Source organism: Xiphophorus maculatus, chromosome 24, assembly GCF_002775205.1.
Source record: "Xiphophorus maculatus strain JP 163 A chromosome 24, X_maculatus-5.0-male, whole genome shotgun sequence".
Classification (NCBI taxonomy): Eukaryota; Metazoa; Chordata; class Actinopteri; order Cyprinodontiformes; family Poeciliidae; genus Xiphophorus; species Xiphophorus maculatus.
This window is the reverse complement of record NC_036466.1, coordinates 970571-984338: the sequence shown is the minus strand read 5'-3', so window position 1 is coordinate 984338 and position 13768 is coordinate 970571. Positions and strand designations below refer to the sequence as shown.

The following is a 13768-nucleotide window of genomic DNA, read 5'->3' as shown; positions in this document are numbered from 1 at the left end:
AGGCAACTCCCGGTTACCTGGCGCCCCCGTGCGGACATACTGCGAAGGTGTAAATTGCGCAACATTTAGGCCTGTATAATGTGTTCATTATTATTATTATTATATAGAAACTGGTATAATGTTGGGTAACATTAACTGCCTTTTATACTATTAAATACATAATTTAGGCTACCAAAACTCTCTTATTCATAAGTTTCAACCGAAATTTTATTTGAAAGCTCCTAAAGTAAAACTTAGGATTTCAAGATTGTAGTTTCATTAATCACATTTTAATCACAGAGAAAACCTAAATGAGTATTTAATTTATCGAGGGAAAAATATCTAAAAGTGAAAAAGTAACTGTCCTTTAAACCTAATAACTTTACTTTAGCAACATTGTTTTCAAGTGTCAAGTGTTAAATTCCTTGCAATAACATCTCAGCTTTCACATAGGAATGAAGTTACTTTGGATTACTTATTTCCCTATTAAATATAATCATCTGAAAATGATTAATCAGTTTATCTTTAAACCTCTGTGTGTGATGTGGATGCTAAATTTGTCTCACAGGCACATAGCTGATTAAATCAAGTAATTTAAGGTAAATATAGGGCAAAACAAAGTGAAATATTCCTCTTTTAAACATTTGGACTTGATATTTGACTTGATATTTCGCTAACAGGATACAAACAGAGCAGCTTTGCTCAGCGTCTGAGTGCTGTACGACCCGTTCTACTGTATATGTGGGTCATACTTTGGCTTCAGGCTTCAAAGCTTTCAGAGGAAGTAGAAAGAGGCAAGCGTCTTCTCTGAACATGTTTTCTCCCTTCACGTAGGAATATGTGTGTGTTGACAGTAGAAAAAGGAAAAGCAGGGTTTTGTTTTGATTTTTATTTTACTGCCTGTAGCATGAGCAACGAATGCGCCCAAATCCTTTTTCTTCTGTATACACATAGTCTTGTACATTAAAAAATGTTCCATAGAAATAAAGTATATATATATATATATATATATATATATATATATATATATATACATATATATATATATATATATATATATATATATATATATATATATATATATATATACGTATATATATATATATATATATATATATATATATATATATATATATATATATATATATATATATATACATATATATATATACATATATATAAAATAATTATATTTTATATATATGTATATACATATATATACATATATATAAAATAATTAATAATAATGATGATATATCTTTTGCTGTTTCTCTGCTTGCAGCAGCTGTTTTGGGGCGGTGACTCATGTGATATTTAAAGTTTAGCGCTAAACAAGTTTTCTGTTGCTTTAATCTTCCCAATAATCCACGTTTTTGTGAATGAAACCTCATCCTGAACTTTATTTCAGTTTGATTCTTTGTTTTGTCCTGATACGATTCATAAAGTAGTGCCAGCCACGTGCTACTGTTCTTATCTAGCTTTATAGTACAGAGTAGCACAGATTAAAGCTGCTGTGCCCAAACCAAAGATGAAAACCGCAGATATTTTAAAGTATTTGCTTTTCAATAATACACATCACATCGCTTTTACCACCAGTTTCTTTTCATTCCTCATTCTGAATCAGTTTCATAATTCTGCTGTGTTAGGCTTGCAGCTCGACACAGAAGTAAAAGGTTGTATATTGTTGTGTGCCATCCATGTTTTTCCTATAAGTGAAGCGTGGGAACCCCAAACCTATTCTGTTCACACTTCTGCATTGTAGTGTGAAACCACAACCTTCCTAGCTCACCACCTTGACCGCTCTTAGCATCATCACCAGTCAGAGCTACTATACGAACAGCATCGGCAGCCTGTGTTGCTTCAGGGTCCCACATCCCATAAATCTATGGCTGTTTCCGTTTTCACAAATCCCTCTGGGTCTAAATCTTCCTTCTAGTCCAGCTGAGGAACATACAAAAAAAAAGGAAATATTTCTTTTTCCTTTCTTTTTTCTTTTACATAAAACATGAAGTATAAATGGTAAAATCCCCAAACTTCATGAATGCTTCCTACATTTAGTTTCAGGGTCACACTTTGCAGTCAATCATTTTCACAAAAACAGAGGTGATTGTGGGCAGGATGTATAGACTGGTGTCAAACTAGCAGACGACTCGTGCAACACATCACCCACCAGCAGTTGGAGAAACAACATGCCAACTTCACGAAGTGATGAGTTCTCAGAAGACAGCGGTCAGTCCACTAACTGACAGATAACTTACAGAACAAGCGCCTGATGTAATAAGCTGTGAGTTAAACCATGCTGGTTTTAGTTCCAGTTTTGATAATGTTGATGAAACGTTTCCCCTTCCTGGTTGGGAGTTCTAGGTTTATTTTTAGCCTCAACTTCTGTAAAAGAGTACATTTCTGTCAGCTCTGACTATCACTTGACCTCAGGAAACATAACTGAAGGCGTTCATCAGGGATAACTCCTTGCTCCTCTTTAATTCCCCTTTTTATAGTCCATTTTATTCAGAAACTATGACCTAAAATAGTATTTAAAAAAACTGTTTGCAGATGATTAATTCATTTACAAAGGAATAAAAACTGTCGACATGCACCAGACCCTGTGTGAGAAAGTAATCACTCCCTTCTGTCACCATTTATTACCTGTGATTATTTGTATATTTACGGGCCACACTGGCTGAATCAAGAAATCGCTTAAAAGTAACTTGTTTGACAACAGGATGTAGGTTAAAATAGGTGAAAACATGACATCATCTAAAGACATTTAAGAACAAATGAGAATATTAAGTCAGGAAAGTATTATAAATCTATTTACAAGACTTTGAGACTGGAGCAAAGTAGAGGAAAAGTGATTGTCAACTTTCTCCCGTTTCCTTCCTTTTTCATTTTAAAAACCCTCCAACGTGGCTAAATGAACCATTACAGAAAGAAGAGCAGCAGCTCTAATTATAGTCGCTGAAAGTAACTTAGAAATTAGCAGTTTTGTTTTACTTCCTATTCAGCTGTGGTCAAAATGAGCTGATATGAATTCACTTTTGCTGTCCCAACCTTCGCCCTCCTCCTTGCATTAGCTCTGAAGAGTCGTCTGACAGCAGAAGTCTTGTGCAGATCTTTTGACCGTCATGAATCTGGACAAACTGTGGCTCGTTGTGCTGCTGCCTCTTTGTTTTTGTCTGGAACCTGAAGGTACAAGAAAGGAGTTTTCTATGTAACCTCTACGCACAAGTCTGTCTTTTCTTCATGTTACACCTGATTTTCTACTTATTCTAACTATTCATTATTTTACATTGTAGTGGTCAAGTTGTTGTGCCGCATTTAATCTATTTATTAAAATGTTATGCTAATTATTAATCTTCTCATTAATGGAGGCAATAATTCATTATTTTTAAGACACTGTACAAAAATGACATGCAGTAAATGTATTTCTACCTTTAATAGAAATACTAAATAATAGTGATCCACTTGTATTCTTGTGTATTTTGCTTTGATGCATCTCCAGCAGATGACGGCAGCTCTTCTCTGCTCAGAGTGGTCAGCTGCATGGTGGCGGTCAGTACTGCGGCTGGTTTTACCGCCGTAGCTGCAGTGATACTTGGACTCACCTTGAGAAAAACACGCTGCAGGTGATTATCTACGTCTCCTCCAGCAAAACCTTTATCGGGTTTAAATCTACAAAACCGTAAGATATAAAAGAAATGATGGACCACAAGTTGTTCTGACTGATCTGAAGTGAAAATCAACAAACAGAATTGATAATTTGGTACCTAGTCAATGGAGAAGGTAAAGTGAGACATTTTTAAATGTTATTTAAGGGAGCAATCAATTTTCTGTGCAGACAAGAATCTTTGTAACCTTGACATTGATTTAATAGGTTTAACTCTGATTCTTTCTTTTTGTTTCCAGATGCTGCAGACAGACTGAAAGTCTTGAATTAGACGTAAGTGAAGCTACTTCTTTAAACACTGAGACGCTTCACTGTTTGTGAAGATGTGCTGAATATTTCCTTTCCTGTTTTTGTATATGTGTAGAGCGACAGCAGAAACCTGCATTTCAGTTCAGATCCCTTACATTTCTGAATTAATATCACAGTTTTGGAAGCTTAACACAACGTGTTAAAAATATTCACACCTTTTGAGCTGTTTTACATTTTGTCTTGCGAGGACCAAAACGTTTCATGTATTTTATTGGCTATGTACTGTATGTGATAGACCAACACAAAGTGGTGCCTTATTGTATTGGGGAAGAAGAACACAGCACAGCTTTACCAGTATTTAACATTGCAAGTAACAACTATGGAACATTTCTGATGTTCTGTTGCATTAAAATGCATTTGTTTGGTTTTAAGTGTGAAAAATTAAAAAGAGATGTTGATACTTTTGTAAAGTGCTGCATGCTGAAACAATCAACCTAAAATGTCTCAAACTATTTACATTTGTGACATTTTCACACCGTGGATGAGGTGCAAGACATGAGACTAAAAACCACAAATCTCTTTGAACAGCTCAATGTTTGTTGAAGCTGAACTTAAATCAACTTGTGCTGATTGGAAAAGTTGGAAATCTGCCCTAAGTGGTTGTTAGTCACCTGTTGTCGATGTTTGAGGCCTAACAAAGTTTCAGGAGGTCAGTAGTGGCAGACAGAATGAGGGCGTAGAGTGACCTAAAAAAAAACGGGTTTCAGTTTGACTGCGGCTTCCTGATCACACTTGCAGTGCGTCGAGCGTCTCTCTGCCCATCTTTAGGATGCAGCTCGCTGCTTTATGTTTTCAAACGTTGACCCTCTTGTTAGATTTTGAAAAATAACTTGTGGACGTCACTGAGCTGCAGCTTTTGTTGTCTTTAACAGGGTAAAAAGGAAAGGGAGTACGCCAGCCTTCAGCAGCCTGCGGGAGATTTCTACCAGACTACGTCTCTGGTGAAGCATCTGCATGTCGGCGCTCTGGGGAGGGAAAGTAAAAAGGCCTGTTTAGAAGCTGAACAAGAAACAGAGGACATCTATGAAAACCTGTAAAACAAAATAAATATTCTGTGGTGAAAGAAAAAAAACTGCTAATCTGGGAACATCTACCTGAGGATTTTAACTTTACAAATATTTAGAAATTACAATATTTAGTTTTTATTATCTTAACTCTATAAAGCTTCAATTTCTAGAGTGGTTTGTGATATGAGGCATATGGGTGATTTCCCAGGGCGGCTGTAGAAAGAGGGCGCACAAGCACCACATTAATTCTTAACCAACTTTTCTGTTTTATTTGTGCTGCAAATGGTTTAGTATTTCAGCAAGACTCATTTTAATATCCCAGAATTTAGATCATTTTCTATATTTTAGGTTGTTTGGTACCAGGAGCTCAATACATGAAGCTCAATTCACTAAAAACACACCATAAATAACTCAATAACTTATTATACTTTGTTTTACCCGATATACGTTTTGTGTTTTATGCTAAAAGAAGTTTTTATGTGCTGGATTTTTGCTCTTATACTTGTACCTAAATGAAAAATTGTAGTAGCATCGATTACTGCAAGTATCCTCAGCTTTCAGTGCCATACAGGAGGGGAAGAAAAAAAAAGCCGACCAAGATGCAGCTGATTTTAATCATTTCCATCCTGAGATTCTTATGTTTAAGAAGTGAGACTGGTGCAGGGAACAATCATGGATCCCAACAGAAAGCAAATTTATTTCTTACAGTCATATAATTTGTTTTTGTTGAGTTAAAAGTAGCAGAAGGAGTACTTACTTTGTCAAATTAACACAAAAGGTCTAGTTAGTCCAACTATCTTTTCTGTTGTCAATCTGAGATTTAGTTAGCTTTAAACATTACTGAGCTTTGAGTCTCAGACAGGAATCCTGATGTATGTATCCCACGTTCTACAACTATGTTTAAAATAAATGACATTTTTGATACTTATTTCTGTGCATTTGGATGCTTTTATAACTTTGAAGTGAAGGTTGAACTAACGGTGATGTCGGCTTCCTTTTAAAGGGGCGTTTTGCAGCTCGTATCTTTGTAGAGTTAAAGAATCTGCGGTTTAGCTGCAGAGGTAAACTGCAGAGCGCCATATAAACCATTTACAGTAAACAAGGAGCAGCAGAAGCATTGCTGCTATAATTGAAGCCTTGACCAGCATGAGTAGATATAATATGTGCTTTATTCTCCTGCTGCCGTTCACTTTTTGCTCCTATGACAAAGGTATGTACAAGACCTGCTTGTATAGAGTGTTTTTTTTTTCATTTCTCTTGAATATTCCTTGTTTAAAAACAGCTGTGAATTACATACAATATTTGCAAACTTGAGTTTAATAGTTGCTTTTTGACATGTTGGTTTATTAGATGATCTGGAGCCGGTGGTGAAAACCATCAGGAAAGAATCAGATTTGACTCCAGTTTGCAGCAATTCCACATGGGATCCAATCTTATTTGTTGTCTGTCAAATCAGACCAGTGAGGAGCAGAGAAGAAGAGTGTCTTTTATCATACCGCCTGGAGAGAGGCTTTGAACAGGGATGTGACTCCAGGTTTTCACTCATGTTAATACATCAGACAATGTTTCTCCATCTGAACAATTTAACACCAGAAAATAGTGGAAGCTACAGCTGTCAGTGCTCACGCCGTGATGGAACATTTGTGCTGCAGCTCAACGTCACTGTGGAGGGTAAGGAAATGATTTATTAACTTTGAAAATAATTAATATTAGTTTAATTCTAACATGATAAAGATTTACCATGATGAAATAACAGTGAACGGTGATGAAACGTTTAAGTGGTCAAACTTCATGTGGTGTGTTAAAGACAGGATTAAAAAACTAGTTTTAGTTAGAAAACTAAGCCGTTTCACATACATTTTTTAGATTTGTTTTTTTAAATATAAAATTAACATTTCAAAAAAAAAAATCTTACATGTGGTTGTCTTTGTCAGGTATTAATATTTCTTAATGAACTAATTTTGAATTTCCTGGATTTAAAAAAATGATCCAGGGTTTTATGTATTTTGAAGGTATCTACAGATTTTGAAGTGTTTTTCTCTTTTCATTTACATCTACATTTATTTTAGTAAATCAGTTGTGTGTGTGTGTGTGTTTACTTGATATCAATGTATTAAATACATTATCATCTACATAAGAAAACCTTAGTAATTGAGTGTACTTACATTTCCTTATGAGTGTACTCTCATGTTTTTGTGTAAAACATTTTCTTAAAAACCTGATGCACTCGGGGCTTAAAGTGACTCTGGGCTTAAAATTCTTCACTAATTAGATAAAAATTTGTTTACAATTTCTGAAAAAACAAAAACAAAAACAGAAATACAAAACAAAATATTTAACATGCCATCATCATATGCGGTGGCTGTATGAAACACTGTTTCCTCAGTATTTCTGTTTTGGATCAGTTTGTCACGAAGCCCTTTGAAGCCCTTACTTCAAATCCACTACCTTGCATCATGTTACTTAACTTTCTATAAAGTATATCATAAATTGTTTTAAATGTGACAATGAAAGAAGTTAGAATGGTAGAAATACTTTAGCAAGACAAAAGTTAAGCAATGCATTATGATTTCCAAAGAAGGTGCTCAGATATTTAATCCCTTTGTCAATTTTTTAAATATTTTTTAGATGACAAAGACACAATTCCTCCTTCAGACACAATTTTCCTTTCAAATCAAATCACCTTACTTGGAGTTTTTGTGCTGATTGTCATCATTGTACAAGGAATCATTTCCATATGTTGCTGCAGGAATAAACACAACAGGTAGGACATTCTGACCAATCAATGAATTTCATGCATTTTGAAATTAATATTGATAAGTATAGATGTTCCTCTATTTTTGACCTTCTGGACTCCAAAACACAAGTGAGAGAAATATGAAACTCTGACCGTTAGCTGAAAATTCAAACATTTACTGAATGTGTCCCAGTCTGGGTTTAAAAGTTGCTCCAGTTTGGATTCTGCTGACAGTTTTTATTGATTTCCTCTTTGTGTACTAAGTTTGCTTTTGGACTTAGAAACAATTTTTCCCAGATAATCTGACGGTTTTGGTCCAACTCTGTGGACCAAAAGCGTTTTTGTGTCATCACTAGTGTTTGTATCTCCACTGCTGCTGAGCTGCTTTAGAGACACCACAAGGCTCTGTTCTCGGACCCTTGTTGTAACATTCAGTAAGATGCTTCAGTTTTGTCTAAATTAGACCTCAGAATGATAATCCAAATGTAGTTTTATTCTTCTCTAAGCTTTTCCTTGTTGCTTTACCCGCTGCCTCTTAGAGATATTATAAATCATATTTCCTTTCAATCTTAGATGACTAAGATGACTGTCAGGTTACTTTTCCACTAACAGTGCATTTCTGAACCCTTTGTCCTGTTGTCCAGTAGATTTTGTATTTCTAAGTTATTTTTGGCATGAAAAAAATGTAGCTGATTAGGGACAGCTTGTAATATTAATATTTACATTTCTTGTTGCTTGTTTGCAGAAGAAAACTGAAAATCCTGACTTGGAATGAACTGACCAGCGCTGCATTATACCAGGTAAAACATTGAATGAACTGTTATGTTTGTCCTCTTTCAGTCTATAGTTTTTCTTTTTCATTTGTTGTTAACAGGAAGCAGCGGTGGCTGAGCCGTACCTTAAACAGGAAGTGACCAGGTTTTATTCTGAAGTCAAAGTGACCTGTTGTCAAACTACAAACCAATGAATCATTTCATACAGACTGAGAGGATTTCTTCTCCTGCATGTGATCAATGTTTGCACTGGGTTGAAGAAGTGAAAAAATATGTTTTATTTTTTTGCCACCAATTAGTAAATAGTAATCCTATCTGACCTAAGTAGAAAAAAAGTTGTTTCTTATTATAAAGTGAATGTTGCTACTAGTTAGCAAGACTAAACTGACTCATTTATTTTTGGCGACTGATGATATCTTGATTTTTCTGAAGTATTTATGCAACACACATCCACATGTTGCATAAATCTAAAATATAATAAAGTTTTTCGTGTCACTGATTTTTCTTGCCATTTTTCCTTTGGTTGGCCACTTCTTCAGCTCCACCACAAGGGCAGCTGTGGAAAATGTTATGCACTTCCTTTTTCAGTGGGTCTAGAACTAGATCTTCCTTTTGTGAGAACAAACATTTTGTCTGCCTCTGAGGTTTTGACTGCTGTCGCTGTAGAAGAGTGTGAAGAGGCAGAAACCTGCTCAGTGCGGCTCAGTTCGGTTTCACACAGGCTGTCAGGATACATGGGAACCTCGTCTGGCTCTGCTTCTGTTAAAGGTGAGGCGCTGTTTCATCTTTAAAGCTCTTTGTCTTAACCTGAAGGAACTTAGCTTAAAATGTAATATGAAGGTAAATGTTCTTGTCTTCGCTTACAGGAACGAGCTGCAGCGTCTTTGTGGTTCGTTGTAGGTAATTTAACCAGAATGTGGAGATGCACATTGTGGTTTGTTTTACTTCTGCGGCTGACAATCTGCTCCTATGACAAAGGTAAAGCAAACATACAATAACTACTATATTATACCACAAATTACAAAAATTATAAAGAAAAATAAATAAAGATCTTTATTTCTTAAGTTCAACAGAAACAAACAATATTTTGCTTCGCTCATTTTCAATCAATACATGTTAAAAACACCAATAAATACTGTTCAATAGCATTTATTAGCTGATTAATAGCTGATCTTTGCCACTTTTATTACTGCAGATGATCTGGAGCCGGTGGTGAAAACCATCAGGAAAGAATCAGATTTGACTCCAGTTTGCAGCAATTCCACACAGGATCCAATCTTATTTGTTGTCTGTCAAATCAGACCAGTGAGGAGCAGAGAAGAAGAGTGTCTTTTATCATACCGCCTGGAGAGAGGCTTTGAACAGGGATGTGACTCCAGGTTTTCACTCATGTTAATAAATCAGACAATGTTTCTCCATCTGAACAATTTAACACCAGAAAATAGTGGAAGCTACAGCTGTCAGTGCTCACGCCGTGATGGAACATTTGTGCTGCAGCTCAACCTCACTGTGGAAGGTAAGGAAATGATTTATTTTGTTTAAAAACATCAATAAGTTTTTGTCTACCATGAATCACATTTATAATGATGAAAATAATAAAAGAGATTCAGAGCAAAAGTCTATATTCTTGTTAAAGTATTCATGCTGTCAATTTGATTTGGGATTTTAATTGAACGCCACCCTCATTTGAATAGTGGAAATGTGTAAATTGGAAGCTAACCCATTTTATCTTACGCTGCCCATCATCCTGAACTAAACATCGTCGTGGTGAACATGGTAGCGGCAGCATCATTCATTTCTTCCCTGGAAGTAAATACAGAACGATCCCACTATGAAATCTGTAAGAAGCTACAGAAGATTTCAGTCTAGGCTAGACTTTAACAAAACATCAATCCAAATCAAACAAAAAACAATAAAGTGGTTTAAAGCATAGTCATGTAGTAAAATGGCCCAGTCAAAGTCTCTGTCCCATCTGACTGAGCTTGAACTATTTTGCAAAGACAAACAGAATTAAAATTTCAGCCTCCGGATGTAGAACACATCAAGGTGGTTCAGCAAGTTTTAACACTGAAGCACTGAAACAAATCCACTTTCCTTTTTAAAACGTTATATAAACCATGTATTTTTTTTGTACTTGAATGCATCGTGTAACAAAGTGGTGTCCAAGCAGCTGTTCATTTAACATCTTTGACAATTTTCAATTATTTATTTTTTAGATGACAAAGACACCACCCCTGAATCAGAAACAACTTTAATTTCTTTATTCGGAGTTTATGGATTGATCATCATCATCATCATCATCATTCTATTGGGAGTCATTTCTGGATGTGTCTGCAGGAACAAGTGCCACAGGTAGGAGATGAATATGGTTTTTCTCAAAGGTTAGTCTGTCATTAACCTTTGATTACTGTGCATTTTGAAATTATAGTACAGAAGGGCAGTTGTTCCCCTAATTTCCAGCTTCCCTCCTCCAAGATAATAGTGAAAAGAAACTTGGGAACCCGACTGTTAGCTGAAAACTCTAGATTTACTGAAAATGTCCCAGACTGGGTTTAAAACGCGCCTTAGTTCGGACTTAACAACAACCATCTTAAGATATTCTTATGGTTGTGGTCCACAATTTTGGACACAATTTTCTGCGTCAGCATTGATGATCAGTCCTGCTGATCTGCCTTCAGGGATACAACAAGGCTCAGTTCTTGGGACCTTGTGATTCCTCCCAGTGAGGTCTGGTCCATTCTCTCTACATGAAACCTTCAAAGTGTAATCTATGCTTTCATAACTTTGCCTCATTCATTAAGGCGTCCGGTAGCATTAAGGAAGAAGGTGTTCCTCATTAACAGAGGCTGTAGCTGCTGACAAGGCCGTTTTGGGTTTGATTCCCGACCATGAGACCTTTGCTGCAAGTCTTCCCCCTCTGACCATCAATAAAGGTCTCTAGTGCTATAAAAATCATTTTAAAACATATTTCCTTTCATCCTTATGCAGATAAGATCAGGTTAATTTACCACTGAAAGTGTACCACTCAGAGCCTCTTCTAGCTTTTCCTTAATTGTGTGGTTGAAATTCGAAGACACATGGCCTTGAATCTTCAGAATTAGAATGAGAATAAGATTTAAGTCATGTTTTATGCAGATGACAGCCAGGTTTATTATCCAGTTAGACAAATTATCCTCTTTCCAATTTTTTCTTGACTTCCTGACGGACATAAATCCACACAATCAAAGTCAATTTAAGATTCTCCTTTTAAGCATCCTTAATATTTAGCTTAACTTGTTCTAGAATTATGCAGCGTTTCATTTACTAAAGTTGTGAGTTCAGTTTCCTTAACCTGCTCAAGATCTGAGAATCAAATGCAAAGGTGAAACTTTTTTCTGCTCCAGGTTCAAAACTGAGAGGTTTTTCTGTCGCCATTTAACTGGGCGCATTTAAACACACAGTTACTGTTGACTTTCTACCCAGTGTGTGTTGTTTATTTGTACCCGGTCATAGGTCATCTTGTTGATGAGCTTCCGTGGCAACAACTACATTACTATGATTACACTACCTGTCTCTCATTGGTTTGATCTCGATCTTGTTGATCTAGTTTTACAAATTAAGTCGTGCAAAAATAGTAAGTAAGGCATCATTTACCAGTATATTGTTTTAATCCATCTGCTCATAATGCAGATAAAGTCAAAATGATGATTGCAGTTTTATGCAGTTTATGGGAAGGCAGGATGTTCACGTTTGACACATGGCACACTTCTCAATGCAAACACACTTTACCCTCTTCAGCAGGCGCCTGCTTCAGCAGCATGTATGGTAAGGAGGGGAAAGTTTGAACAAACCGCAGAACCAAGAACACGCAAAAAAAAAAAAATGCCCAAGAAGTTCATCTGAGTGCATAACATGGAGAAGATCCATTGATGTTTATTAGTATCTACAAACATATCTACGTTTGTACAGAAGTTAATATTTTGACTGGAAATCGACAAATGTACAATAACTTCTGTTTGTCGTTTAGAAGAAGACGACGTGAAGTGACCATAACGCCTCATCCAAACACGGTACATCACGTTGTAAATGATTGAATCCAATGCAGTTGTTTTCGCTTCTTGCTTTACTTTGGGATATTCTTTTTTATTATTTGGTTTGCTCTCTTGCAGGAAGTGCAGGAAATTGAGCCGTACAGCGTCTTCAGAGAGAATGAACTTTATTTAACGTCCGTAATTCACACCAGCCTGTCTACAAATAATCTGATTGTGATTGGGATGGATAGTCCAATCTCAGGTCGACCTTTATAGACATTTCATGTTTTACTTCATGTTTTCTATGGAGCACTGTAACTGTCGATGTTTCTGTGTAATCTGTGTTTTTTGTTTAAAACTTATTTTCTAAATATTAAGTGTTTTTCCATGTTAAAGTAAAACAAAGACCAGAATAATGTCACATTTAAAACCAGAACCACGTTCTCTTTCTCCCCTGCAGTCGTCTCGACTCGACCTGCTATAATGTAATGGGTGAGTGTGAGTGTGGGTGTTTCGGGTCGTTTGAACGTCGACCACTCACTCAGGCAGCAGCAGGTCGAAGCGAAGCATTAAGGCTGACCGACAAATTCTCAACATGTTCTTTCTTCCTGTTTGAACTTCCTGTTTTCAGCCGCACAGGCCGCATGGCCTGCTGGTGTGAAACTGGAGGTGTAACCCTTCCACATGTCAACTGCAGAGTGCAGATCTACACAACGATTACTCTGCAAACACCACGTTAATTTCTGGTCTCTCTTCTAACTAACTTCACTCCCCTGTTATTTATTTGTATTGGTTGCAATAAGGAAACTGAAAAGATGTAAATATGTAGGGAAAAATAGAATTATATTAAAATTATTTTTTTTATTTACTGTATGCTCTTATATGTGTGCATTCATTGCATTCAGTTTTTTCTTTTCTTTTAAATCTCACTCAAACATGGGTTTAGAAAATTCTTCCAATAAGGACCTGCTTTAAATGTTCACTACAGTCTGTTCTATCAGTGATAATTTATCTATTTTTGTTGCATTTACAAGAGACAAGGATTTGATTCTTAGATACTGTTAAAAAAAAGTCAGAGTTGAAGCTAGAGTCTTTAGAGGGTGAGTCCAAGTCAAGAATAAAGTCTTCTGTGAAACTAGAGTCTATCTTTTAGAATCTGGGGGAAAGTAGAGTATTTGAGTAAATGATTAATGCTTAATAATTAATGGGCTCTGTCATGTTTCTGGAGAGCATGTGCTCTTAAAGGGAGCTCTAGGTTAGTCTGTTTAAAGTCGACCATCTTGTAA

The 13768-nt window shown here is 36.0% G+C and overlaps 1 protein-coding gene and 1 long non-coding RNA gene across 3 annotated transcripts; both read left to right on the top strand.

Moving 5' to 3' along the window:
• The first annotated feature begins 7601 nt into the window (after positions 1 to 7601).
• Positions 7602 to 8893, top strand: LOC111607528. The gene is made up of 3 exons (XR_002752332.1): positions 7602 to 7726; positions 8445 to 8499; positions 8574 to 8893. It is a non-coding gene; the product is annotated as an uncharacterized LOC111607528 (long non-coding RNA).
• A 229-nt stretch (positions 8894 to 9122) lies between these two features.
• Positions 9123 to 13350, top strand: LOC111607572. 2 transcript variants are annotated; one of them, XM_023329295.1, is made up of 6 exons: positions 9123 to 9240; positions 9339 to 9450; positions 9668 to 9988; positions 10689 to 10824; positions 12482 to 12521; positions 12621 to 13350. In XM_023329295.1, the coding sequence occupies exons 2-6, from the start codon at positions 9387 to 9389 to the stop codon at positions 12756 to 12758; spliced, it is 699 nt and encodes a 232-aa protein (XP_023185063.1). In that variant the 5' UTR covers positions 9123 to 9240; positions 9339 to 9386; the 3' UTR covers positions 12759 to 13350. The 2 variants fall into 2 exon arrangements, with proteins under 2 accessions (XP_023185063.1, XP_023185062.1); XM_023329294.1 differs by having other exon boundaries at positions 12479 to 12521.
• Positions 13351 to 13768: the final 418 nt, after the last annotated feature.

Bases quoted from the DNA above. Each gene is read 5' to 3' on its own strand.
- LOC111607572 (XM_023329294.1), top strand. From the start codon at position 9,387: ATGTGGAGATGCACATTGTGGTTTGTTTTACTTCTGCGGCTGACAATC. The intron at 10,825-12,478 runs GTAGGAGATGAA...TTTGTCGTTTAG, and splicing joins TGCAGGAACAAGTGCCACAG to AAGAAGACGACGTGAAGTGA. The intron at 12,522-12,620 runs GTACATCACGTT...GCTCTCTTGCAG, and splicing joins TAACGCCTCATCCAAACACG to GAAGTGCAGGAAATTGAGCC.